This window comes from Myodes glareolus, chromosome 3 (genome assembly GCF_982192425.1).
Source record: "Myodes glareolus chromosome 3, mMyoGla1.1, whole genome shotgun sequence".
NCBI lineage: Eukaryota > Metazoa > Chordata > Mammalia > Rodentia > Cricetidae > Myodes > Myodes glareolus.
This window is the reverse complement of record NC_142028.1, coordinates 81317812-81343980: the sequence shown is the minus strand read 5'-3', so window position 1 is coordinate 81343980 and position 26169 is coordinate 81317812. Positions and strand designations below refer to the sequence as shown.

At 38.0% G+C, this 26169-nt stretch overlaps 1 protein-coding gene across 3 annotated transcripts in view; it reads left to right on the top strand.

Annotated features, from left to right (window-relative positions):
• Window positions 1–3366: 3366 nt before the first annotated feature.
• Window positions 3367–26169, top strand: part of LOC125412531 (BEN domain-containing protein 5) — a 1187626-nt gene continuing 1164823 nt past the window's right edge. For 2 of the 3 annotated variants that reach the window (XM_048453388.3, XM_048453389.3), the window contains exon 1: window positions 3367–3537. In XM_048453388.3, the coding sequence (XP_048309345.2) occupies window positions 3504–3537 (34 nt within the window). In that variant the 5' untranslated portion in view covers window positions 3367–3503. The remainder of the gene's footprint in view (window positions 3538–26169) is intronic. The other variant, XM_085686420.2, reaches the window with a different exon arrangement.

Below are 26169 nucleotides of genomic sequence, written 5' to 3'. Positions count from 1 at the left end.
ATATAGCCAGACTATATAAAGAACTTAACAGGCTATATACCAGAAACTGAATTAATCCAGTTAACAAATAGCCTAGTGAAATGATAAAAGACTTCCCCAAAGATGTAGATATGTTCAATATACAAAAGAAAAATGTTAACATTCTTAGCCTCCAGAAGAATGAATACTAAAAAATGAACAGATTATTTATCACCTTAATCATAATGGCAACCACAAAGTTAATAAATAATAAATGTTGGTGAGGATGTGGGGGAATGTCAGCCCATACAGACTACTGGTAGGAAGACATGTAAATTCGTTTAATTACTGTGGACACAAACATTGAGGGTCCTTAAAAATCTGGAAACAGAATTACCAGATAAACCAGCTTTACCACTTACATGTAAAACTGAACTCGAGAGGCATACTTGAACATTCCTGTTTATTGCAGCACTTTTCATGAAAGCCAAACTGTGAAACCACCTGTGATTGTTAACAGGTAATGAGTGGATCATGAAAACATGTGTATGTATACAGCAAAATTTGGTTCGGTCATAAGGATCAAATCATGACATTCGCAGAACATGGATGTAACCGGCCACCATCTTATTAAGTGAAATAAGTTAAACTAAGAAAGAGAAATATCAAGTAGTTATTTTGTTTCCTTTGTAGACTCTAGGTTTTAATAGCTAAATAAAACCATCTATATGAACTATGCATTCACTATTTATTTCCATATCTACACATAAATGTATATATGTGAAAACATATTGGAAATTGCGGTAAGACTATGGACAGTAAATGTACACCAATAAGTAAGAGTGCTCTGTTTCTCCAGTAGTCCTTCTTTCTTTATAGGTTTCCTAAGTACAGTGAATTGAGCTGACTTACTCCACCACACACTTCCTGTCACAATGGTCAGCTTGTCCTTAGGTGCACAGCAGTGGAACCAGACAACTATGAGTTAAAACCTCTGAAACTGTGCACCAAAACAAAACTTTTTCCCCTTAAAACATTGCTCTTATATTTCTCTGGTCTCAGCAATAAACACCCCCATTTACTTTGCAATGTTTTTTTTTCCTTTAGAAAGGAGGAAATAAAGATAATGATGATGATGATTGGTGCTCTTACAAGCTTCTGAGCATTGTGCCTACCAGTTCTTATCACACTGGAATTGTAAGCTGGATATTTATATCTCAATCTTTTCTTTCCAACTAGTTTGCAAACTTTCAAAGGCATGCATTTTTGTTGGAGGTGGGGCGAGAAAATTGACATGAGGTAACATTTCTTAGCACAATACTGGTAATGAACTGTCCTGCCTGCTTACTACTCTCTGAACTTGCAAAAGTCACTGAAATTTTTTCACCTCACCTTTATCTTACATAAAATTATATTAATTCCACTTCCATAATGTTGTTTTGCTAATAAAGTGAATTTTCTATATAAAAATATGAGTATAACTTGGCTCTTCCTCCCATCCCATATTGGATATAACTCAGTGTGGCTAGGCACACGGAAAGTGTCATTTTAATATGTGTTTACTCAGAGTGTTTGAGTTCTACATGAAATGTTTATTTGAAGGGAGGCACCCTAAATTTGTAGTTCGAGGATGTTGGCTATGGATATAGAAACCACAGGAAGTCCCTAGAAAGATAGACTACCAGGGACACTTTGACTGGTATCATGGGGAAACTCATTTCTGGAACCCTTTGTGGGTGCATTTCTAGACCACTTTCCACACCTTGCTTTTCATGCAATAAATGTATGACGTCTCTGAGAACATTCAGTATGAATGAAGCCGTCTACATTTCCTGAACTACTTCCCCAGGAGAGTCTGTCAGGCAGGGGAACCGAGTCTGGCTGTTAGCTAACTTTCTAGGCATTTCACCTCCCCTGCCCACCTGACATTTTTCTATCAACCATTTCTAACAGAACCTTCTGTGGTGATGGAAATGTTCTGCACATATGCTGACTAGTATGGTAGCTACTAACTACATGAAATGCGCAATGAGCACCTGAAATGTGGCTAATACAGCTAAATAGCTGGGCTCTAAATTTTACTTAACATAAAATCTGAGCAGTACCGCGCTATCCTGCGCTGTATTTTCCTCTTTACAGCACAGCATCTGGTCCCTGAGAGGCATCAGGGGATGTTTAATTTAATATCCTAAACATATTAGGTTTTTAAATTTTTACTGGATTAATATTAAGCAAATGCAATTCCGTCCATCACCCATTTGTGATGCAGAGCAACTGTCTGTGGCAAGTGGTGCTTTTATCACAGGTTGTTGAAAAAGAAAACTGAGGCTCAATGAGTTTAAGTTTTTCTTTTTCTTTTTCCCCCAAGCCTACAAAGACACAAGGCCACAGCGCTGGCGGAAGCCAGATACTTCTCATTCTATTTCTCTTCATCTCCCTATACTCAATGGAGTTCCTTTGTCTTGCTCAACCCCAAATGACTGCTCCCACAAGGAGATTCTCACAACCTTCACAGCTTTAACCTGTGATCAGGACTGTGGAAAGCATGTCACTTTGCTGGTCGTCTGGATAGGTTGTGATTTTTTTTTTTAACTGCTTAAGTGTCAAAGGTATTTCTGATGGGTAGAGTTTATCCATATCTACCGATATTTTTCAGACCAACCAACCCTGACGGCAATTTTTGGTAAAAGATTCTTACAGTGTCCCATCTGGTTCCATGTTTTAGCGAAGGGGAATGAAAAGTCGCATGCACGTTGTTAGCCTTTTACCTAAAAAGCTCTGTGGTCTCTCTTATTTTCTTTTCTTTTTTTTTCTTCTTTTCTTGGTCTCTCTTATTTTCTGCATAAAGGATTTCCTCAAACTTTTTAAGTCAGCTAGGCCCAGGACAACAGAACTAGGAAATATGAGAGAGTTTAATTTAAGCAATGGAAAGCAACCTACAGCCATTCGGATGGAAATTAGGAGATAAATGTCCCAGTTGCAGAGCAGCAAGGAGTCAGGGACCTTAGAACGTCTGTGTGCTTTGATTGTGCTAGGCATACAGTTCTCAATGTATTTAACAGGTCTCTCAGCATTTCCATGAAGGCCAATTACATTAAGTGAAAAAGTGCTGAAAAATTAAGAAACTTGTCCCAAGTCCCTAGAATTGACCACCAACTATCGAAATGTCTGTCCACCTGGGCACTTTGGCACCAGGGGCAACACAATGTCATCCTTTCAGATTTTGCTATTGCAAGACACTGGCGGCTGAGCATGCTCAGTTCCCAGGACGCTAGGGCTTGGATTGGGAAGAAACCCAGTGGAGTCCCCAGTGGTAGGCGGGGAGCTTGAAGGAGGAGCGCTCGTGCGGGGGGCGGAGCCTCGGCTGCACGCTCTCTTCTGCCCCGCCCCCTGCTTCCAGCCCTCAGCGCCTGGGCCGCGGGTTTCCTTAGCAACCGCCGTGCAGCGTCTTCCTGAGGGAGCTTCTGTCAGCCTGTGGATCCCACCGCTCGCTCCCCACTGCCCAGTGGTTTTTGCGTAGGCTCATAGACTGACGGAAAACAAAAATGGCGGAGCGGAGCCAGACGGCGCCTGAGGCAGGTCTGTGAGAGCTGTGGAGCAGGGAAAAGCCAAGGCGCCTGTCTTGGGCCTGAGGGGACTGGGGACTCTTCATGGCCCTACCTCTGAGGAGGCGCCCTCGTGGGTTACCGCGTCGTGACTGTTTCCTCAGGGTCAGGGTTCAAGGGAGGTGTGTAGTGTTTCTCTCAGAGTGACCAGCAGGGAATCTCAAAGTTCTGCTGATGGAGGGGGTGGGGGGAGTGTGCACACTCTTGAGTGAGCATGGGCCTAGAAAATGCTTGGAGAGAAGATGTAGAACCCTTAATCCTGAGGGACATTTGTGATGGGGGCTGTGTCAAGGGTAGAGGAAGCAGGGTTTTTTTTTTTTTTTTTTGAAGATATAGTAAGTACCTTCATATCGGTTCCACAGAAGTGGAGTTTATACAGACTACTTGTCTGGGAGAAAAGTCCTAAGGACCACCTAAGGAGTTACACAGAAACTATACAGATCTTCTTATGAGCCCTTAAAAAGACAAGAGACTTTAAGAGTCACTCATAACTCCAGTCCATTTGGAGTCCATCAGAGAGGCTTGAAGCTGGGCATGAGGGTATTTGGGATCTTGAAGGTCATTCAAAATCACAAAGGGTTACATGCCATATTTCTGTGAGTATAAGATGGTCTTTAAGTAGCAGAGATCTGACATTAATGGAAACCCAGGATCTTGTTTCTAAGGGTGTCTTAATAAATAAAGCAAGAGTTCTTGTATATAAGAGATTTGTCTATAAAACAGGCAGAGGACTGAACAGCTGAAACTTTAATGTAAGTGATGGATAATAGATCAGTCTGTTATCCATAGAAAACCAATGACTTTGGGTTATGTATGATGGTGGATTGTAAAAGTGGGCCATGTATAACCTATGTACATATCCTAATTAGATATTATGAACTATGGATACAAGAGTGACTTACTTGAATTACTCTAGACAACCCCACTGTGTGAGTTTGTGTGTGTGTGTGCACGCAAATACATGCCAGTAAGGCAGTACAATACTGGAACCATAACTACAAACTATTTGAAATGGTTAAAATGATTCAACACACTATTACCTTTTAAGGCCTCTCATTGTTTCTTTTTGATTGGCATCTCTAATTCTTTCTCTATTCATTTTACAATTATTGCTCTTTTATAGTTTACTGTGAACATTTCTTTATTCTTACTCACTTAAAATGTTTATTAAATGCTAACTATATGCCAGAAACCAAACTAGGCACAGAAAAGTACTTGCTCTTGAATCTCTTAAATATTTTATCCCCTTTGAATCTATTATATAAATAAAGTTATATATTTGTATCATTAATTATTTTCCCTCATTCTACTAATATATAAACTCTATAAGGGTTCTACTTTGCCCATCAGTTTCACATGGTTTTTAACTAAATCTGGTGAATAACATTTTCTCAATGAATAAATGACTGGATTTACTGGTTGTGATAGTTTGCCTGAAATATAATAGAGATTGGATAAATGAAGAAAGCAAGGAGAAGTATTGGCACAAAGAACTTCAGACAGATGTTCCTAAATTTTGTAAGGAACTAAAGAAGAAAATGTGTGTGGAATATCATGGAGCAATGATAGCAGAGTGGTGGAAATCTGAAGCCAGGTCTTATACTATTTTTCCACTTTAATTTTGTTCAGATTCCCAAAGATAATAGGAAACCACTGAAGGCTTTTAAGTGGGAATATGGCATCATAAGAACAGTTGAAAAAAATTTGGCTGTAGTAGAAAGCATTAACAATACAAGAGTGTGCATAGGAGAACTTGTTAGAAGATAATAACAGGGATGTAGAACTGAGACATAACAGATAAAATAGATAGAACTTCGTAAAATATAGGATATCAGAGATTAATCATTTTCTATATTGTGCAAATGATAATTGGTGGCGCCATTACAAAGATAGCATTAGAAGAGGTCTTAGCTAGGCTTAAGAGGGACGATCAGGAGTTTAGTTTTCGACATATGAATTTTGATGTATCTTTAAGAAACCCAAATAAGTGGAGACATTGACAAAGGAGTGAATTTATGTCTGAATATGCATGGATGTAATTATTTTGAAAGTGAGATGATTAGTAATGTTATGAATATAGATGAAATTGTGTAGAGGGAGAAAAGGCCCAGGGTGAACTGAGATATTTCAGTATTTTCCAGTGAGACTGAGACAGTGTAGCTAGAGAGAGTACAACCAATAGACTATTTCAAGATAAAGAGAATCCTCAATAGACTAAACATTGCCAAGTGATGTGGAATGAGGAGTGGGAAACTAGATTTAGCAACAGTGAGGTCATTGAAAACTTTGATGAGCTAAAAGTGATGAGGGAGAATCTAGGCCACCTTTCTTCTAGATAATTACACCTTCTCAATATTTGTTTCTTTCTTAATTCATATTTCTATGTGTGGTGGCTAAATTTCATTGTCAATTTGATATAATTTAGAATAATTTGGGGAGGGAGTGCCAATGAGGGATTGTCTAGATTATGTGAACATGTCTGTCATTAGGAAATGTGTAACGCCTGATATCCCAGTGGTGTCTCCAACTGTAACGCCTGCAACTGCATTACTCTCGGTGCTGCTGTACCGTACATGAGCCATACATGAGCTGGGCAAGGACCTGGAGATTGAAAGAACACACAGAGACCTGGGTCATTCGAAAGGAGATCAGCTGAAAGCCATTTATTCAAACTTAGGAAAAACCTTAAATACCTAGCTGCTGCACAATGGAATACCCCCCAGGCAGCTGGGAAATTAGCATGCCCAAGGTGGAGTCAACAATGCCCTATAGCTAATCACCAGGCAGGGCAGAGGGAGTGCAGGAACAAACAGGAAATGCTGGCTAGCCAGAGACTGTCCTCAAAATGAACCCCAGGAGCAGGGGTAGACCCTGGGCCCTACAGAAATGTTTTAATTTTATGTCCGTGCAGCAAAATAATAGTAGTAGGGTGTCTCCAGTGAAGGTAGCACAAATTGGTCTTGATGGGGGAGGAACACAAAGTTGGATGGATGGGTAAGGGAAGGTGGATCTGGGACAAGTTGGGGGAGCAAAAGAGAATATGATCAAAATACATTATGCAACATATCCTACAACAAATCCTGGAATAGCTCTAAACCCCTGGAAAATAAAAAGGGACCATTGCCAGGGTGGTGGATGATGCCAAGGAACAGCAAAGAGAGGAATAGCAGGGTACAGTGATCAAATGGGGAGAATAGGAAAAACAGTGGCCTCTAATTAGGGATGGGAGAGGGAGATAAATAAGAAAGGTCATAATAAGAATGTCTGAAAAAGTCATAATTATCTACCTAAATATCCTGTTATACATGTTAGTCCGTGTATAAATATACATATATGGTTCAAATGCATTTTCCAATCTGGACTGACAATGCTCCTTCCAAGAGTCAATACCATCATTTATCAAAACTCAGTACCAGGCAAGAGAAGCCCTCTTTTGAGTTATTAGTCAGGATTGTCCAAGAGACTTCAAAAACATTGCAGGCTATTGATATTGCGTTTGGGTGTCCTCCAGATATGGAAAATACATCCCTATTTCTGAAGATGGCATGCATTTCAAACAGAGGATCCAGAGACCCATGAGCTAGAACTGATCTGAATGCCTCCTTCCTGAGGATTAGCCTACACTGTACAAGAAAGCACCATGCACACTTCCAAAGAAGGGAAACAACCAACAGTCCTATCTACCTATGATACTTATGAACCACAGCAAAGACCACTGTGGCATGCTTAACCATAAGAGTTCAGTAGTGGCATGCATACCTTGATAGTACACGACATCTCTCTAGTTGGACTTAATACCTTCTCATCAAGAGCAAAACCATGCCTGGTACTGAAAACCTAGTCAACAACTCAGGGCTAGTGGAGTATGGATCTTGGAGGAGAACCTACAACAACCATTTTACTAAACCAGCAGGATCCTTAGATACATTCTAAATATTTGTCCTCATACACACAGAAAAGTGTGGTCCTCACACTCATCAAGGAAACTTGTCTTTGCAACAGATAGAGACCGTTAAAAACCCACAACCCATCAAAGTGGAGAGTTGTGAAGACCAGTCCTGACAGATACATCTATGGTACAATTCCTGCACCAAAGGTTCAGGTATCATTTTGGAAGAGAGAACAGAGACTGTAAGGGCCAGAAGATGAAGGAGTTTGTTGTGAGCTTGTATCTTCTAGCTATGTCCGAGGCTACACTCATGAAGTCTCACCAACATGACTGCGTAAGCCTGAGCTGAACGAGGACAACAGTAGACATGCTATAGTGGGTGGTGGCGATCTCAGCTCTACATAAAGAACCACAGACAACTAAGGAATGCTGAGAGTGGGAAAAATAGTATGATCCAGGGAAGATCATACCATTCGGTTGTCTAATACCAAATAGCCCCGAAAACATACATACCAGTAACATTATACAGACTGAGCAGGTTGTATTTATGCAATGGGAACACCCACTCAAACACACAAACACACATGTGCATATGTGTCTGCATGTATTATGTACATAGCAGCAATTAATGAACAAAGAGACTGAATTTGAGAGAGAGAGAGAGAGAGAGAGAGAGAGAGAGAGAGAGAGAGAGGAGGCATATGAGAGGGCTTGGAGGGAGGAAAGGGAAGGGAAAATGTATATAATTATAATCTCAAAAATAAAACTGAAAAGAAAGTAATATAGACTTTCTTTTTATATAATGTAGGTTGTATTACAAAAATGAACCCATACAACAGAAGCTAAATCTCAGACTCTTTAAAGTACTGAGGAACTTCCTATCATAAAGAGATACTTTACACTAATAAAATGATGATGTTTTTTGTCTAATGGGGCTATTTCCTACTAAAGAAAAGACACTCACTGAGCCCAGTGAGAATGTTGCCCTGCAGGCAGAGTAAACAAAGTTTTTTTCTCTTATTTATAAATAACAGGCATTTTAGAAGTTTTGTGAAACACCCAGGTTGGAATGATGAGAAATGACTGTCCAGAAGTGAAAAAAATCTTGTGTTCTTCCTTAAAAAATAAAAAACCCTACATTGTATAAAATTCTTAACAAACTAATAAAAAATTTAAAAAACCAGGTTCCTTACAAACTATTTTTATAGCCAGGTGGTGGTGGTGTATGCCTTTAATCCCAACACTTGGGGGGCAGAGGTAAATGGATCTCTGTAGTTTGAGGTTAGCCTAGTCTACAAGAGCTAGTTCCAGGACAGCTAGGACTGTTACATAGAGAAAGCCTGTCTTGAAAAACAACAACAACACTAACAACAACCTCTTACATTTCTGAATCCTGTCACTCTTACTATGTGCAGGAACAAGAGAGATGCTGTAGCTCACTCTTAGAAGTTCTGGAAGAAGAGAAAACTTTGAAGCTAAAATGTTCATTGCTCAAATATGTGTAGTTCTCTTTAACAGTGCTCAAGCTATGGTTTTATAATTGCACACTGAGTTATAATAAATTTAGAAGTATAAAAAAGAAAAGAACATAAAGAATGTGAGGCTCTTTCCTTTCTTTAGTGTATACCATTTTAGTAAAAATGTAGAAGGGCAAAGATTAGAGCACTATACTGGGTTTTCTATGTTCATCATTGTTCTAGTTTATCATTGTTAAATCCCAATGTTGATGGTCTCTGGTCAGAACTCGGATAGGCTCTTGGAAAAGTAAATATAAGCAAACTGGTAACTTTCTGAACTGATTTTAGACTATTATGTATTTTCCACAGGGTATATAAACAAAATATAGGGCCAGTTAGCTAAACTTAGCTGTACCTATTTGTCCGAGTTAACCCTATCTGTAAACTTGATAAAGCTTAGAGTCACTGAGAAGGTAATAGCAACTGAAGGACTGTCCAGATTAAATTGATCTGTGGGCATGTCTGTGAAGGATTGTCATGATCGTTAATTAACATTATAGGGTCCAGTCTAGTATGGGCTACCCCATTCCCTTGGCAGGTGGTTCAGAACTGTATTCAAAAAATCTGGCTTGATATGAGCTTGTGAACCAGAAAGCAGCATTCTGTCATGGCTTCTGCTTCAAGTTCATGCTTGACTTCCTTCAGTGGTGGGTTGTGACCTGAAAGCATAAGCCAAATAAATCCTTTACTCCCCTAAATTGCTTTTTGCCAGAACCTTTTATCATGGAAACAGAAAGGAAACTGGAACACTATTCAAACGGAAACTTATGACCACTCTTTCAAGCTCGTTCAACAGAACTGTGTTTAGTGGAGTTTTCTGTGGGCATGAGAGAGATTAATGCAACTTTCTAGTAGGACTAATCTTTTATTTATGAAACAGGAACGTTGAGGGTGGCAGTGATTCAGGTGGTGTCACCCATTTCATCTCAGTGTCTGTATCAAAATAGTTTCATTATCAGTACAGAGCTGAGATGTATCTTCCTTCTTTCTGCTACGCTGTATTATGCTTATCTTGGTCCAGAGGTGGCAAATAAGCAGCAGCCATGATGGATCAACCTATCAGATACATTTTGTTCGCTCCATGAAGAATATAAACAGGGACTTCATTAGGCTACAATGTTTTTAGTTGCTGCAAATAGGTTTGATACTAAAACAAGAATTTATAGTTCTTGTGAAAACCCAGGGCATTTGGTGAAGCCATGCCTTCATTGTTTTTATTCACAATTGTGGTTGAATAGCTGTTCCCATCTTTAGAAAGAGACAAAAGTGTGACACAGTTCTCAGTACTGCCTGTTTTTTACCTGATGGGAAGATTATTTATTAGAGAAAGCCCACAGGGATACCCAAAAGGAACAAACACCACTTTCTCCTTAACTTCTTTTTTTCATTTTTCTTCAATTTCATATTATCTCTATAAATCTTAACATTTTGTAATGCCAGTTTCATATTATTCTTATGAAGTTTTGTCAGTCATATATATGTTTATGCATGTATATCTATCATGCATATATATATATATAGTACACACATATATAATTTTCCCTGGTACACAGTATAGAAGTAAATTTATGATCTTCTTTTATGTACCTTCTTAGGGGACTCTGAGACTATCAGATTTTTCTTATTTTTACTTACTAATTTCTAAATATGCCATATACATTTTACTTTTAAAAATAAGGAATGTATGTTTTAAAGATATATGTTTACTCTTATACATATGTAAAAGCATAAGTTAGATATAATGAGACCAATAGCAATTTTGCTTTCATGTAAAAGAATAAAAGTTCTTTCTTTCAGGGGCTGGTAAGATGACTTAATGGTAAAGTGCTTGTCATGGAAGCCTTAAAGTCTGAAGACCTGAGTTTGATCCCTAGAACCCAAAGAAATGCGGAAAGAAAGTACTGATTCTACAAACTGTTCTCTGACCTCCATACTTGTGCTGTGGCATGCATGTGTCCACATATACAATAAGAGGGGGGAGAGAGAGAGGAGAGGAGAGAAGAGAGGAGAGGAGAGAGAGCTAAATGCTAAAATAAATGTAAAAGTACCTAGTCAGTTTTAAGTTGATTATTTCCTATGTGGTTTGGCCCCTCCATCCTTCTTTTAAAATCTTGTTGTTTTTTGTTTGCCTGTTTGAATAAGCCAGGTGGGTTTCATGCATTTTGGTGATTGCTTTTCTATGGAGTACTATAACATTTTTCTCATGTTTTCTGTATTCTGTATGAATTATTAAATATGTATAGAAATTTGATTGGGTTTGGAGCTTTTTTTTAATCAGAAGTACTTCAGAAATAGTATTATGTGCTTTCATCTAAAGGCGTGCAGTCATCTGGCTTTCTGTTTTTGTGATTCTGGAAGCCATTGGGCACTTATTAAACAATTATATATAATTTACATTTAAACATTAATAATTCAAAATAATAAAGTAGGATTGAAAAAAGGACCAGCTGAACTTGAGAAATTTAGGGGAAGGTAGGAGAAGGAAAACTATTCATGAATAATCTTATTAGGGAAAAGTATTATAGAGATAGTGGGTCTTAAACGTAGACTTTAAAGAATGTGAATGATACTGGTAAAAGGATATGATTCATTAACCAGCTTAGGTTAATTTATATAGTGACAATAAATATAGTCTGCAATAACAGTGGTTTATTTAATGCTATTATTTACTTCTCCATTGTAGTCAGTCTGTGACCTTGTTCCATATGTTCATGTAAGGAGTCAGGCTGATAACATAGCTTTTATATGGACTGTTTCTAATCTCAGAAGAAAAGAGAGAGTTTTGGAACAGGATAGTTGTTCTTAAAGTTCTATTTGAAAATTGCATATGTCATATCTAGAATTTTCTTTTTTAAATTTTTAGGTTATTCTGATATGCATATAGTTCTTCTTTAGGTCAGGGCAGCAAATATTTTTGTGACAGGAAAAGATGAAAAGTAAAAGGATATTTGGAGTAGACAGAAACAGTTTTTGACATGTCAAGAAAATATCCAAGAAGAAAAATCTTATAGGAAATTTTTTTGTTTGTTTGTTTTTTGACTTATAGTTTCAGAGGTTTAGTCACTAGGGGCACAGACAGGCAGAGTATCATTGCGTAGCATGAAGTAGTTTATCTTATGACAGTTGGGAAGCAGAGAGGAAAAAAAAGATGAGGCCAGAAATAAGGTGTGTTTATAATAACCTACTTCTTTCAACTCAAACCCTGTTGAATGACAAATGACCCCAGACTGGGAACGGAGGACATACCAACGGAAGGATATTGTCAAATCCAACTTGATGACCCACTGAATTTTCTTGGGGTTACTTTCAAGAATGTGGTGAGAGGTTGTTTACAGGACCAGAAATGCCAGAAATGACTTAAGAGACGGCTGCATCACTGAAGCTCACCTAGCATGGGTGACAGCTCACAAAGACTATAAACATGGAGTACACTGCACAGCCTAGAGGCTGCTCAACATGTTGGAATATATTGGAATGTATCCTTTTTTTTAAATGTTTACATTTTTTTAATTTTTACATTAATATTCCTTTATAGAAAAAGGTGGCTGATGAGGAGCAGCCTTGTAGATAAAGATGTTTGATTGAGTCCTGCTTTATATCAAAGATAGGGGAAGGATTCTTGCCTCATATTTGGTGGAAGTGAGCCCTACATTCTTCTTTTTTCCTTTGTAATTAGTTTAGTTAGTCTGAGCCTCTTCCATCCCGGCAGTTCTTCTGGGCCTTGGTTTTTCTAGGCTACCTAGGTGGTCTCTGTTGCTTCTGGGTTGTTAGGTTGGTCTGAGAGTTTTCCTAGGCAATCCTCCTGGTCTGATAGTGTCTTTGAGTAGCTCTTAAGGAATGTACATTTCAGGAGAAAAGAGCCTAATGAATCTGGTCAGTTTCAGGTACTTTCTGAAGCTATTTTCAGTTAGTTACATTCTGAACTTCTTGAGAGTCACTGTAGAATGGAATGTTGCCCCCCTACTTCACTTCAGGCTGTTTTACCTCACAGTAATGGTCCTGTGCTCCAATGAGTTTCCCTTGAACTCATTAAAAAACTTGAAGGTTGTAATATTGTAATAAGTGAAAGTATAGTACATTAAGTAAGTTTAAAGAAGACACACTCATTTGGATAGGAGAACAATTAGATCTGTATAGTAAAGGTAGGTGATGAAGTGGTGAAGATTTTATACCCAAATCACTCAAAGAAACCTAACATAAATCATAGAAGCCTTGTGGATGTGGAATTAGGCATCAGGAGCTTCTATGAGGCATTTATGGAGTAGAAATGAATGAAAAGTAGTTTATTGGGAGAATAGTGCTATTGGGAGCTACTATGCCAGGTAAGAATAGTACTCTAAACAGTTTGGCTGCTTTGTGGTCATTGCCTTAAATGGGTGGGGATTAAATGATACCTTGAAATGAGAGATTTAAATGAAAGGTCCTAGAGTAGGAAAATGATAATGAGGACATGTTCAAAGGAAGTATCTCTAGCTTTTGTTTACTGTGGTGAAGAAAGAGAAATTGCTTTGACCGCATTTTTTACTATCCACTGTTTCCTAAGTATCTTATATAGCTTCCTTTTAGGCTTTAACAATTCTATTAGGTTTGTTTGTTTGATTTCTAGTTGTTTTAGACATGGGGCTTAGGTGTAGAATATTATGGTAACTTGATTAAGCTCACACTTGGTGACTAGCAGCAAGATTCTCCAAGATCTAGGTAACCCCAAAGTAATTTCTGTTTGCTATATGTATCTTTCGAGAGATGCAGAAGAACAAGATAAAAATGGCATAGCTTTAATTGAGAGAAAAAGAATCATGTGTGGAAATGGTTTTGTTGTAGAAAGGGCAGATTTATTTTAGGCACTTAAAATTTCAGATAAAAATGAGATAGTTGTGTGGATATGATGCTGATGCTGCTGGAAATGTGAGATCTCATTCTGAAAGAAAGCCTGGAGAGGAAATAAAACTAGTTACAGTCTGTGAAGTTGAATGTATAAATATGGATACCTGCTATTGAAAGATTACGTTGTATATAAATTCAATATGTATTTAAAGAATTAAAAAATTGAGACATTAAGCAATCTTTATAAAAATCTGAATACTATATTACAATACGTTCATCTTTGTAAGGAATTCTGCCATATACTTATATTAAAATTGTATGCATATATTGAAACTAATATATATATATTAGTTTGTTAATATATACTAAAATAATACTCTTCAGGGGTAATTCACATTATATTGGTTCTAATAGCATTGTATGAGGGTCTTGGACCTCAAAACATGAATAATTAATAATTTTAATATACAGTATAATATTCTGTCTTATAAATGAAAGAACATTATTTGTAAATATTATAGACATATTGTAATCTGGAAAAGGTAGTGACTAAGTTTCTGAGCCCTCATTGAGAATTGAAACACTGCTTTGGTAAATATTGTTCACAGATACCATGTTATTTATTCCTCTAATGAACATGATAGGTTTATTTATTTTTTTAGCTAGCAAAGATGCTGCATAAGATCTTTATGCAATATGTTCATAATTACAGTAGTATCATATATATATACATATAGAATATTCCCAGAAATTCTATATAAATAATTGAAATTATTTCAAAAGTTGTTGTGATAAATGTATTTTCTATGCTACAGAATTCTAAATTTTACCATAGTGATGAAGGTATCATTCTTATCCTCCTTCTCCTCATTCTTTTATAATAAAGAATGTAAGACTCATGAATTTATGTGGCTTATCTACTATGTACAGATTATAGATAATTGCTACTATGATTAGTACTACAATAAACATAAATCTTGATAAAAGTAAGAAAAAGTAGCTAAAAGAATATAAAATATGAAAAACAAATAAAATCTTCACATTGGTATTTGCAATCCTTTTTCACTATGACCAAAATAACTAACAGAGATAACTGAAGGGACGAAGGGCTTATTTTGTCTTAAGGCTTCAAAAGTTTCTGTTTTTTACTGGGGAAAACAAGGCCAGCCAGGAATCAGAGAGGAAAATCTGAATTTTATCATTTTTTTTTGCCATTTGCTGCATTAGTTTATTGTCTCCTTGTTTTTCTAGAGATTTGAGGTGAATCGTTGTTATTTATTTGAGAGTTCTCTGATTTTTAAAATATACCTAGGTAAGTTGAAGATTTTTAAATGAATAAAATATTTAGATATTAAAAAGAAATTTTTGCTGTGTGTATGAGGATTTTGTTATGTGTATGTACACCATGAGTTTGACTGGTGCAGTGGAGGACAGAAGAAGGCATTAGATGCCCTGGAACCAGAGCTATAGATAGTTGTTAGCCACTACACAGGTTATGAGAATTGAACCCGGCCCTCTTCAAGAGTATATGTTTTTCCACTACTGAGCCCCAGTCTCTGATTTTTGTTTGTTTGTTTGTTTGGTTTCAATACACCCTGACCACATTTCCCCCTCCCTATACTCCTTCTAGTTGCTGCCACCATGGTCTCTGATTTTTTTTTTTTTAAAATGTGAGTGCTTATAAGGTATAACTTTCTTTTAGGACTCACTTGGCTAAAGGTTCTGGTATGTTGTTTGCATTTTCATTTTCATTTGACTCTAGACATTAAAAAAAATTTCTTCACTCGTGTCTTCAGTGACTCATTGTTCATTGACTACTGTATTGTTTTATGTACAAGTATATGCATGTTTCTGAGGCCAGTTTTATTGATTTCTAGTTCTATTCCATTGTGGTTTGATTGAATATAGGGAATAAGTTTGTTTTTAAAAAAATATTGGAGCTTGCTTTGTGACCTATAATGTATTCCACTTTAGAGAAAATTCTATACAGTTCTGAGAATAATGTGTATTGTTTATCTGTTTGGTTAGATATGTGTTAGTTACAGTTGATCTATGATATAATTTATCAATGAAGTTTCTTTGCTACATTTTATTTTATTTTTTTAATTATAAAAGTTTATTAATTTATAAAAGTTTCCATTTCCACCCCTCCTCCCAACACCCTCCCACTCCCCCCACTCCCTCTCCTCCTGTCTCTCCATCCCTAAGAGCAGTCAGGGTTTCCTGCCCTGTGGGAAGTTCAAGTTCCTCCCCCCTCCCTCCAGGTCCAGGAAGGTGAGCATCCAAACGGACTGGATCCCAAAAATCCAGTATATGCAGAGGAAACAAGTCCCAGTGTCATTGTCAATGGCTTTTCAGAAAGACCCCATGCCATCCACATTCAGAGAATCCGGCCACATTCAGAGAATCTGGTTGGATCACGTGCTCGTTCAGTCCCAGTCCAACTGGCCTTGGTGAACTCTCATTAGATCAGTCCCCTTGTATCAGTGGGTGAATGCACTCCTCATGGTCCTGCCTTTCTTGTTCATGTTCTCCCTCCTTCTGCTCCTCATTTAGACCTTGGGGGCTCAGTCCAGTGCTCCAATGTGGGTCTCTGTCTCAATCTCCATCCATCAACGGGTGAAGGTTCCCTCTGGTCTTGCCTTCTTTGCTCACGTTCTCTTTCCTTCTGCTTCTCGTTTGGACCTAGGGAGTTAAGTCCAGTGTTCCAATGTGGGTCTCTGTCTCAATCTCCATCCATCGCCAGATGAAGGTGCTATGGTGATATGCAAAATATTCATCAGTATGGTTATGGGCCAAGGCCGGTTCAGGCACCATCTCCTCTGTCCAGAGAACAATCTGGGTATCTCTCCTTGGACCTGGGATCCCCTTTATAATCAAGTCTCTTGTATACCCTAAAATGACTCCCTTAGTTGAGATATATACTTCCCTGATCCCATATCCATCCTTCTTCCCTCCCCCATCCCAATCCCCCAAGCTTTCCCCATTCCTCCCCTACTCCCTTCTCTTTAACTCTCTCCCCTTCCAACAACCCCACCCCCATCACCCGAGGTTGCCTGGCACTCTTGTCTACTTCCAATCTCCAGGAGGATAACTACATGATTTTCTTCAGGTTCACCTTCTTATTTAGCTTCTCTAGGATCACGAATAATAGGCTCAAAGACCTTTAATTATGGCTAGAATCCACTTATGAGTGAATACATACCATATTCCTATTTTGGGTCTGGGTTACCTCACTCAGTAAAGCGTTTTCTATGTCCATCCATTTGCATGCAAAATTCAAGATGTCATTGTTTTTTACCGCTGAGTAAAACTCTAATGTATATATGTTCCACACCTTTTTTAACCATTCTTCTATTGAGGGGCACCTAGGTTGTTTCCAGGTTCTGGCTATTACAAATAGTGCTGCTATGAACATAGTTGAACAAATGCTTTTGTGGTATGATAGGGCATCTCTTGGGTATATTCCCAAGAGTGGAATTGCTGGGTCTTGAGGGAGGTTGACCCCCAGTTTCCTGAAAAACCGCCACACTGATTTCCACAGTGGCTGCAAAAGTTTGCATCCCCACCAACAATGGATGAGAGTTCCCCTCTCTCCACATCCTCTCCAACATAGGCTATCATTGGTGTTTTTGACTTTAGCTAATCTGACCGGTGTAAAATGGTTTCTCATAGTTGTTTTGATTTGCATTTCCCTGATCGCTAAGGATGCTGAGCATGACCTTAAGTGCCTTTTGGCCATTCGAAGTTCTTCCGTTGATAATTCTCTGTTCAGATCAGCACCCCATTTTTAAATTGGGTTAATTAGAGTTTTAGTGTCTAGTTTCTTGAGTTCTTTGTATATTTTGGAGATCAGGCCTTTGTCTGTTGAGGGGTTGGTGAAGATCTTCTCCCAGTCAGAAGGTAGCCTTTTTGTCTTACTGACGGTGTCCTTTGCTTTACAGAAGCTTCTCAGTTTCAGGAGATCCCATTTATTCATTGATTCTCTTATTGTCTGTGCTACTGGGGTTCTACCTAGGAAGTGGTCTCCTGTGCCTATGTCTTGTAGACTACTTCCCACTTTCTCTTCTATCTGGTTCAAAGTGGTCAGATTAATGTTGAGGTCTTTAATCCATTTGGACTTGATTTTTGAGCATGGTGATAGATATGGATCTACTTTCATTCTTCTACAGGTTGACATTCAGTTATGCCAGCACCATTTGTTAAAGATGCTTTCCTTCTTCCATTGCATACCTTTAGCTCCCTTGTCGAAAATCAAGTGTTCATAGGTTTGTGGGTTCATATCTGGGTCTTCTATTCGATTCCATAGGTCAACTTCTCTGTTCTTATGCCAGTACCAAGCTGTTTTCAATACTGTAGCTGTGTAATAGAGTTTGAAGTCAGGGATGGTTATACCTTCAGAAGTTCCTTTATTATATAAGATTGTTTTGGCTATCCTGGGTTTTTTTTGTTTTTCCATATAAAATTGATTATTATTCTCTCAAGTCTGTGAAGAAGTTTGATGGGATTTTGATGGAGATTGCATGGAATCTATAGATTGCTTTTGGTAGAATTGCCATTTTTACTATGTTGATCCTCCCAATCCAAGAGCAGGGGAGATCTTTCCATTTTCTGGTATCCTCCTCAATTTCTTTCTTCAAAGACTTAAAGTTCTTGTCAAATAGGTCTTTCACTTCCTTGGTCAGAGTTATCCCAAGATATTTTATGCTATTTGTGGCTATCATGAAAGGTGAAGTTTCTCTGATTTCCCTCCCTGCTTCTTTATCCTTTGTGTATAGGAGGGCAACTGATTTTTAGGAGTTGATCTTGTATCCTGCCACATTACTAAAGGTGTTTATCAGCTGTAGGAGTTCTATGGTAGAGCTTTTGGGTTTGCTCATGTATACTATCATATCGTCTGCAAATAACGAGAGTTTAACTTCTTCCTTTCCAATTCGAGTTCCGTTGTTCCCCTTATGTTGTCGTATTGCTATTGCTAGAACTTCAAGCACTATATTGAAGAGGTACCGGGAGAGTGGACAGCCTTGTCGTGTTCCTGATTTCAATGGAATGGCTTTGAGTTTCTCTCCGTTCAGTTTGATGTTAGCTGTCGGCTTGCTGTAAATAGCTTTTATTATATTTAGATATGATCCTTGTATCCCCAATCTCTTCAACACCTTTATCATAAAGGGATGTTGAATTTTGTCAAATGCTTTTTCAGCATCTAATGAAATGAACATATGTTTTTTTCTTTCTGTTTATTTATATGATGGATTACATTGATAGATTTGCGTATTTTGAACCAGCCCTGCATCTCTGGGATGAAGCCTACTTGATCATAATGGATAATTTTTCTAATGTGTTCTTGGATTCGGTTTGCCAGTATTTCATTGAGAATTTTTGCGTTGATGTTCATGAGTGAGATTGGCCTGTAATTCTCTTTCTTGGTTGTGTCTTTATGTGGTTTTGGTATCAGGGTAACTGTAGCTTCATAAAAAGAGTTTGGCAACGACTCTTCTGTTTCTATATTGTGAAATACCTTAAGGAGTATAAGTATCAGCTCTTCTTGGAAGTTCTGGTAGAATTCTGCATTGAAACCATCTGGCCCTGGGTTTTTTTGGTCGGGAGGTTTTTGATAATAGCTTCTAGTTCTTCGCGACTAACAGGTCTATTTAGATTCTTCACCTGGTGTTGATTTAACTTTGGTAAATGGTATTTATCTAGAAACCAATCCATTTCTTGTACATTTTCCAACTTAGTGGCATATAAACTTTCATAGTAAGATCTAGTGATTCTCTGAATTTCCTCTGTGTCTGTTGTTATGTCCCCCTTTTCATTTCTGATTTTATTAATTTGAGTGTTCTCTCTGCCGTTTGATTAGTTTGGCTAGGGGTTTGTCAATCTTGTTGATTTTCTTCAAGAACCAACTTTTTGTTTCGTTGATTCTTTGGATTGTTTTCTGTGTTTCTATTTTGTTGATTTCAGCCCTCAGTTTGATTATTTCCAGTCTTCTACTCCTCCTGGGTGAGTCTGCTTCTTTTTTTTCCAAAGCTTTCAGGTGTGCTGTTAAGTCTCCAATGTGTGCTTTCTCCGTTTTCTTTAATTGGGCACTTAGTGCTATGAACTTTCCTCTTAGCACTGCTTTCATTGTGTCCCATAGGTTTGAGTATGTTGTGTCTTTATTTTCATTAAATTCAAGGAAGACTTTAATTTCTTTCTTTATTTCTTCCTTGACCCAGGGATGATTCAGTAGTTGACTGTTCAACTTCCACGCGTTTGTAGGCTTTCTGGTGTTCGAATTGTTATTGAATTCTAACTTTATTCCATGGTGATCCAACAAGACACAGGTGGTTACTAATATTTTTTTGTATCTGTGTAAGTTTGCTTTGTTACTGAGTATGTGGTCAATTTTCGAGAAGGTTCCATGAGCTGCAGAGAAGAAGGTATATTCTTTCCTATTTGGGTGGAATGTTCTATAGATATCTGTTAAGTCCATTTGATTCATTACCTCTAGTAATTCTCCTATTTCTCTGTTGAGTTTCTGTATGATTGACCTGTCCATTGGTGAGAGAGGTGTGTTGAAGTCTCCTACTATCAGTGTGTGGTTTGATGACTGCCTTGAGTTCTAAAAGTTTTTCTTTTATATAAGTGGGTGTTTTTATATTAGGGGCATAGATATTCAGGATTGAGACTTCTTCCTGATGAATTGTTCCTGTTATGAGTATGAAATATCCATCTCCATCTCTTCTGATTGATTTTAGTTTGAAGTCAATTTTGTTAGATATTAGAATGGCCACATCGCTTGTTTCTTAGGTCCGTTTGCTTGGAAAAACTTTTCCCAACCTTTTACTCTGAGTAGATGTCTATCTTTGTGGTTGATGTGTGTTTCTTGTTATACTTTTCCTCTGTTATACTTTTCATCCATTTCTTTACTCATTGCTTCAAACTTTTTGTTATACTTCTCGTCCAATTCTTTAAGGGAGTTATTCATATCCTGTTTAAGGGATTCTATTGCTTTCATAATGGCACTTTTTTCCACTTCTTCTGGATTAAGGTGTTCAAGTCCTTCTATTGTAGGGTCGTTGGGATCTGGTGTTTTCGTGTTGTTTTTCAGATTGTTGGAGGAGGTCTTGCCTTGGTGTCTGCCCATCTCTTCCTTCAAATGCTCTCTATTGGATCTTCTGGTACCAGGTCAGGTTCCCTTGTTGGACAGGGACTTCACTGACAGAAGGCCTACCTTTCCTCAGGCAGGCTATTGAAACACAGGCACTTCCTCCTTCCAGGTTGCGCCTACATCCCAAGCCCAGTGCACAAGGCAGCTGAGCTGGGGAAATTTTATGGCCCCAGGGGGAAGGGAGAAATATAGGAAGGTGTACCTGGATGGAAGGTGGGATGGCAGGCGGGAGAGCTTAGCAGGGTGGAACCACCACTACAAGTTGACCTGGGAGTCTAGGGGGTCGGGGAAAGTCTGACCTCTTCCTCGCCGGGCTCCTGCCGCGGGCCAGAAGCAAACTCACCCCTACGATGGCTGTCTGCTAGAAGCTCTTTGTTACATTTTAGTTTGGCAGATCTATCTGGATATGAGGGCGGAGTGTTAAAATTTCATTATTATTGATCCTGTGTGTGTGTGTGTATGTATGTATGGATACACACACACACACACACACACACACACACACACACACTTTTAATGTCTTGTAGTGGTTGGTTTTATTATAGTCTGTCTTGGGTTTTTGTGTGTGAAACAGCCTTTTGTCCTCTATGCATATCATTCCTGAATAAGAACCATGTAATGACAACACCAGTTGACATGCTAATGTGTTTGGGGAAATTTCACAAAGTACTACCCCCAAATGAAGAGGTATGGTCAGTCATTAATGACAGAGAGAGGGAGAATCAAGTTTCTCCATGGATGACCTTTTATGTAGGTTTTCTGATTTCAGGTGGTTACCCTGGACACATGTACATATAAGCAATGCTAACTTAACTTAGTAGGTTGTAAATGCATATATATTGCATATATTTGTATATTTATATATGTACCAGTAAGTTTTTTAAGGTGGAGGTCATGAATTTGGGAGGAGGTAGTAGGACAGAGGAAGAGTTGGGGGAATGTGAGTGGGGAGTGATGCAGATGCAGTACTCTTGCATGAAGTTTTCAAGAAAAGCAAAAGAAGTCATACTTTTATGTAGTGTGTGCTAACTTTTAAATACTTAGCACCATTTGCATTGACCTGTGTTTGTATTGAAATATTCATATTTCTTTCTAGATCTTATGTTATTAGTTGTTTTACTCTTTTGACTTTTTGGGGGGTGTTCACCACCTGGCTCCCAAATAAATCACCCATGGAGGCTTATTCTAGCCTCTAATTATAATTATAAATGACTGACCTTGGCTTATTTCTAGCCAGCTTTTCTTAAATTATCCCATTTATCTTTTACCTCAGGGCTTTTATCTTAAATGTTGTTGGATTTTTCTTTTACTCTAACCACACATTTTAATACTAAAATGTTGTCTTTCTTTCTTTCTTTCTTTCTTTCTTTCTTTCTTTCTTTCTCTCTTTTCTTTTTTTCTCTTATTATTCTTTGGGGGAATCCACCACCCAGCTCCACACATGTGGAGGCTTACTTATTCTTTCTTATTAATGCCTGCCTTAGCTTGGCTTATTTCTAGCCAGCTTTTCTTATCTTGAATTATCCCATTTATCTTTTGCCTTTGGGTTCTTTCTCTTACTTCTGTAAATCTTATTTTCACTCTTACTCCATGGCTTGCTGGGTGGCTGGCCCCTGATAATCTCCTTTCCTTGTATCTTGCTCCTTCCTCTCTTGTTCCTTGATCTTCTTCTATTTATCCTCTCTGCCTCCTAGCCCGCTTATCCTTTCTCCTGCCTTGATATTGGCCATTCATCACTTTATTAGATTGCCAGGTGTTTTAGACAGGCAAAGAATCATAGCTTCACAGAGTAAAACAAATACAGCATAAACGAAAGCAACACATCTTTACATCATTAAACAAATATTCCACAACATAAACAAAAGTAACACACCTTAAAATAATATTTTACAATAATCTTAAGATAATTTTTCTGGACATAGAAATTTTGGCTATCAATAATTTACATTTAAGACCAGGAATGTATTATTTCATCCTTTCCTAGTTTTTAGTTTACTAACAACAGATCTATTATTCTCATATTTTTGCCTCTGTATGATATTTGACATTCTTCTTTGACAGCTTTTGTATTGCTTCTTTGTTTTGTTTTTTGACATATTGACTATGATGTGTCACAGAAAGTTTCTTCTCTAATAACTATTTGATCTTGTTTGAATGTCTGTTTATTTCTCTAGGTTTGGAAAAGTGTATTTAAGCCATTAGCTTTTATTTCAACTCCTTCTTGTATTAATTTTCTTAAGTTTGTTATCTTAAAGTGAATCCCAGCCTTCTTAGAGTTTTCTGTAGTGTTCATCGACTCTTTTTCTTTATGCATGCGTATATGTACTGTTGTCTCAATTTTGTTCTCCACACCAATACTGATTCTTCTGTTTGGTCTCTGCTATTAATGATATTTTCTCTTTTTATTTATTAATTGATTGGTTCTTTCATTTCCAGAAGTTCTGTTTGCTTGTTTTTCAGTATTTTCAGTTTCTTGTTGAATTTTGCCTTTGACTGATTCTTTCATCCACTTTTGGCAACTTTTAGTCTCTGTCTTGAATTGATTTCATAAATTTCTTTCACATGTTTTTATTAATTTTTCTATATGTTTGAATCTTGTAGTTGGCCTTTGAATCATCTTGAAAGTAGTATTCTGAACTCTTGTTTCAGTATTTCAGTTATCATCATCTCCACTCTGGTGTTGAATGGCCGTCAGTCTGAGGAATTTCCCCAGTTGTTTCTGTTGTGCTTACACCTCTGCTGGGGTGTATGTGTTTTCTGGCTTGTGGCTTCCTCCATTTTTTTGCATAGTTTTGTTTCTTTCTGAACAAAACTGTTCAGAAAGTCCTGTTGGTGGTGGGTTGTCTTCACTTGGTTTGTATTCAGGGAGATAGTCTACTGCAGCAATAATTGTGGGGATTTAATAAAAGTTTTGGTGGGAGCTGCTAGTAAAGATACTGTACTCTTGGCTCACATGTCCTGTGCAATTTGACAACAGGGGTAGTCCTAGGATCCTGTTACTCAGTGTGCTGCCTTTGGTGGAAGACTTCTGCTGTTTAAAATAATTTGCCTGATGTACTTAAGAATGCAGATCACAGATACTCCACTACTTACCAGAAGTCATTTTGAGGTGGTGTCCCATTTCTTATACTTGAATAGCTCCTTCTTGAGCCTTGATTCCAGTTAGTGGCCTTCTAACCTCCCATACTGCCTTGGGATCCCTGTTCTTTTTTTTTGTGGATTACAGGTTTTTATTTATTTTTTTGAAAGTAATTTTATTAAATTATAAAAGTTTCCATTTACGCCCCTCTTCCCAACACCCTCCCACTCCCCCCCTCCCTCTCTTCCTCCCTCTTTGTCCCTAAGGGCAGCCAGGGTTTCCAGCCCTGTGGGAAGTTCAAGTTCCTCCCCCCTCCCTCCAGGTCCAGGAAGGTGAGTATCCAAACAGACTGGATCCCAAAAATCCAGTATATGCAGAGGAAACTAGTCCCAGTGTCATTGTCAATGGCTTCTCAGAAAGACTCCAGGCCAGCCACATTCAGAGAATCCGGCCACATTCAGAGAATCTGGTTGGATCACGTGCTTGTCCAGTCGCAGTCCAACTGCCCTTGGTAAACTCTCATTAGATCCGACCCCTTGTATCAGTGTGTGATAGCATCCCTCGCAGTCCTTCGTCATTTTCTTCGTCCTTCTGCTCCTCATTTGGACCTTTGGGGGCACAGTCCGGTGCTCCAATGTGGGTCTCCGTCTGTATCGCCATCCATCGCCAGATGAAGGATCTATGGTGATAAGCAAAATATTCATTAGTATGGTTATGGGCCAAGGCCGATTCAGGCACCCTCTCCTCTGTCCAGAGAACAATCTGGGGATCTCTCCTTGGACCTGGGATCCCATATATAATCAAGTTTCCTATAAACCCTAAAATGACTCCCTTAGTTGAAATATATTCTTCCCTGATCCCATATTCATCCTTCCTGCCTTCCCCCCATCCCGGTCAACCGAGCTTTCTCCATTCCTCCCCTACTCCCTTCTCTCTAACCCCTTTACTGGGGTTTTATTCAGATGTCTGCTTCACATATCTGGGTTGGTATTACTCTGCTGTCTCACTCCAGCATGATCTACCCAAGGCATGTCTTTATATAATGTTTAAAACCAGCTAAGCAATGTCTTTTGATTTAAAATCAAGGAGAATTTATGATAATTATTTACATGTCTAAGTAGAGACAGTACTGATGTCACTTTGGAAAGACCAAGTTTGACCAAGTTCTAAAATTGTAAGAAAATATCTGTTCTTTCAAAAGAATATGGAAAACCATGCTGTGCAGAAAAGAAGTGAGTTTGTCAGCTGATAAAAATTAAGGTACTAATTGATTCTATGCTACTAAATGGATGTAAATGCTACAACATCCTAGGAGAGAACTGCAAAGTCTATTTATTTTTGTCACATGCCTCTCCCAATCTTACATTTCTTGGAATATTTTTAATAGAGCAGTAAAATAACATAATTAAGGTGTTTGAGTAGTAAGTTCTTTTTATAAGAATCTTACTGTCTACTAGTGATGAGCAAATAAGCTTCCATTAAACCTTAAGTACTCATGTGTAAAAGAAAAAATATCTGCAAAGATCAGGACAGTCGATTTCTAATCATTGTAAAATATGGCAAAGTTGCAGCCATTTTTATTAACTAAGTCAAGGACATGTTATATTCATTCATTGAGTTGAGTCTCTGAAAATAAAAAGATAATCAAACAAGCAATTTTTAAAATGAAAAGCAGAAAGGAAGCAGGAGTTTTGGAAGGTGGTGCTGAAAGGACAGATCTACTTATCTTCTTCATAATATGAAAGCGTCCTTAATTCATCCACAGTACAAGCTGTTCCTCAAGTTAAGTATTCCCTCTAGCTAGTGTCTTAGAATCAGGCTTTTGAAATAGTATATAGTTGAGATTTCTTTTCCTCCATTCCTTTATTTAAGTTTCCATTCATATTCTATACCCACACAATACTGAGAATAAGTACTCTAACATCAGTAATCACCTTTAATCGACAAATTCAGGTTTCTCTTTGCTACCTGAGTTCTCTGTATTGTATGCCATTATTACTTATTCTGTCTTTGAGTCACTCCTCATCTTTCCTAAGTAAATAATAATGTAGGGAGACAAAACTGTCATGATTTGAAGACAGTAGTGTACCACTGCTGTGAGGATCAGCCTCTAGCAGTGCAGGTTTGATGGGGTTCCACAGTTG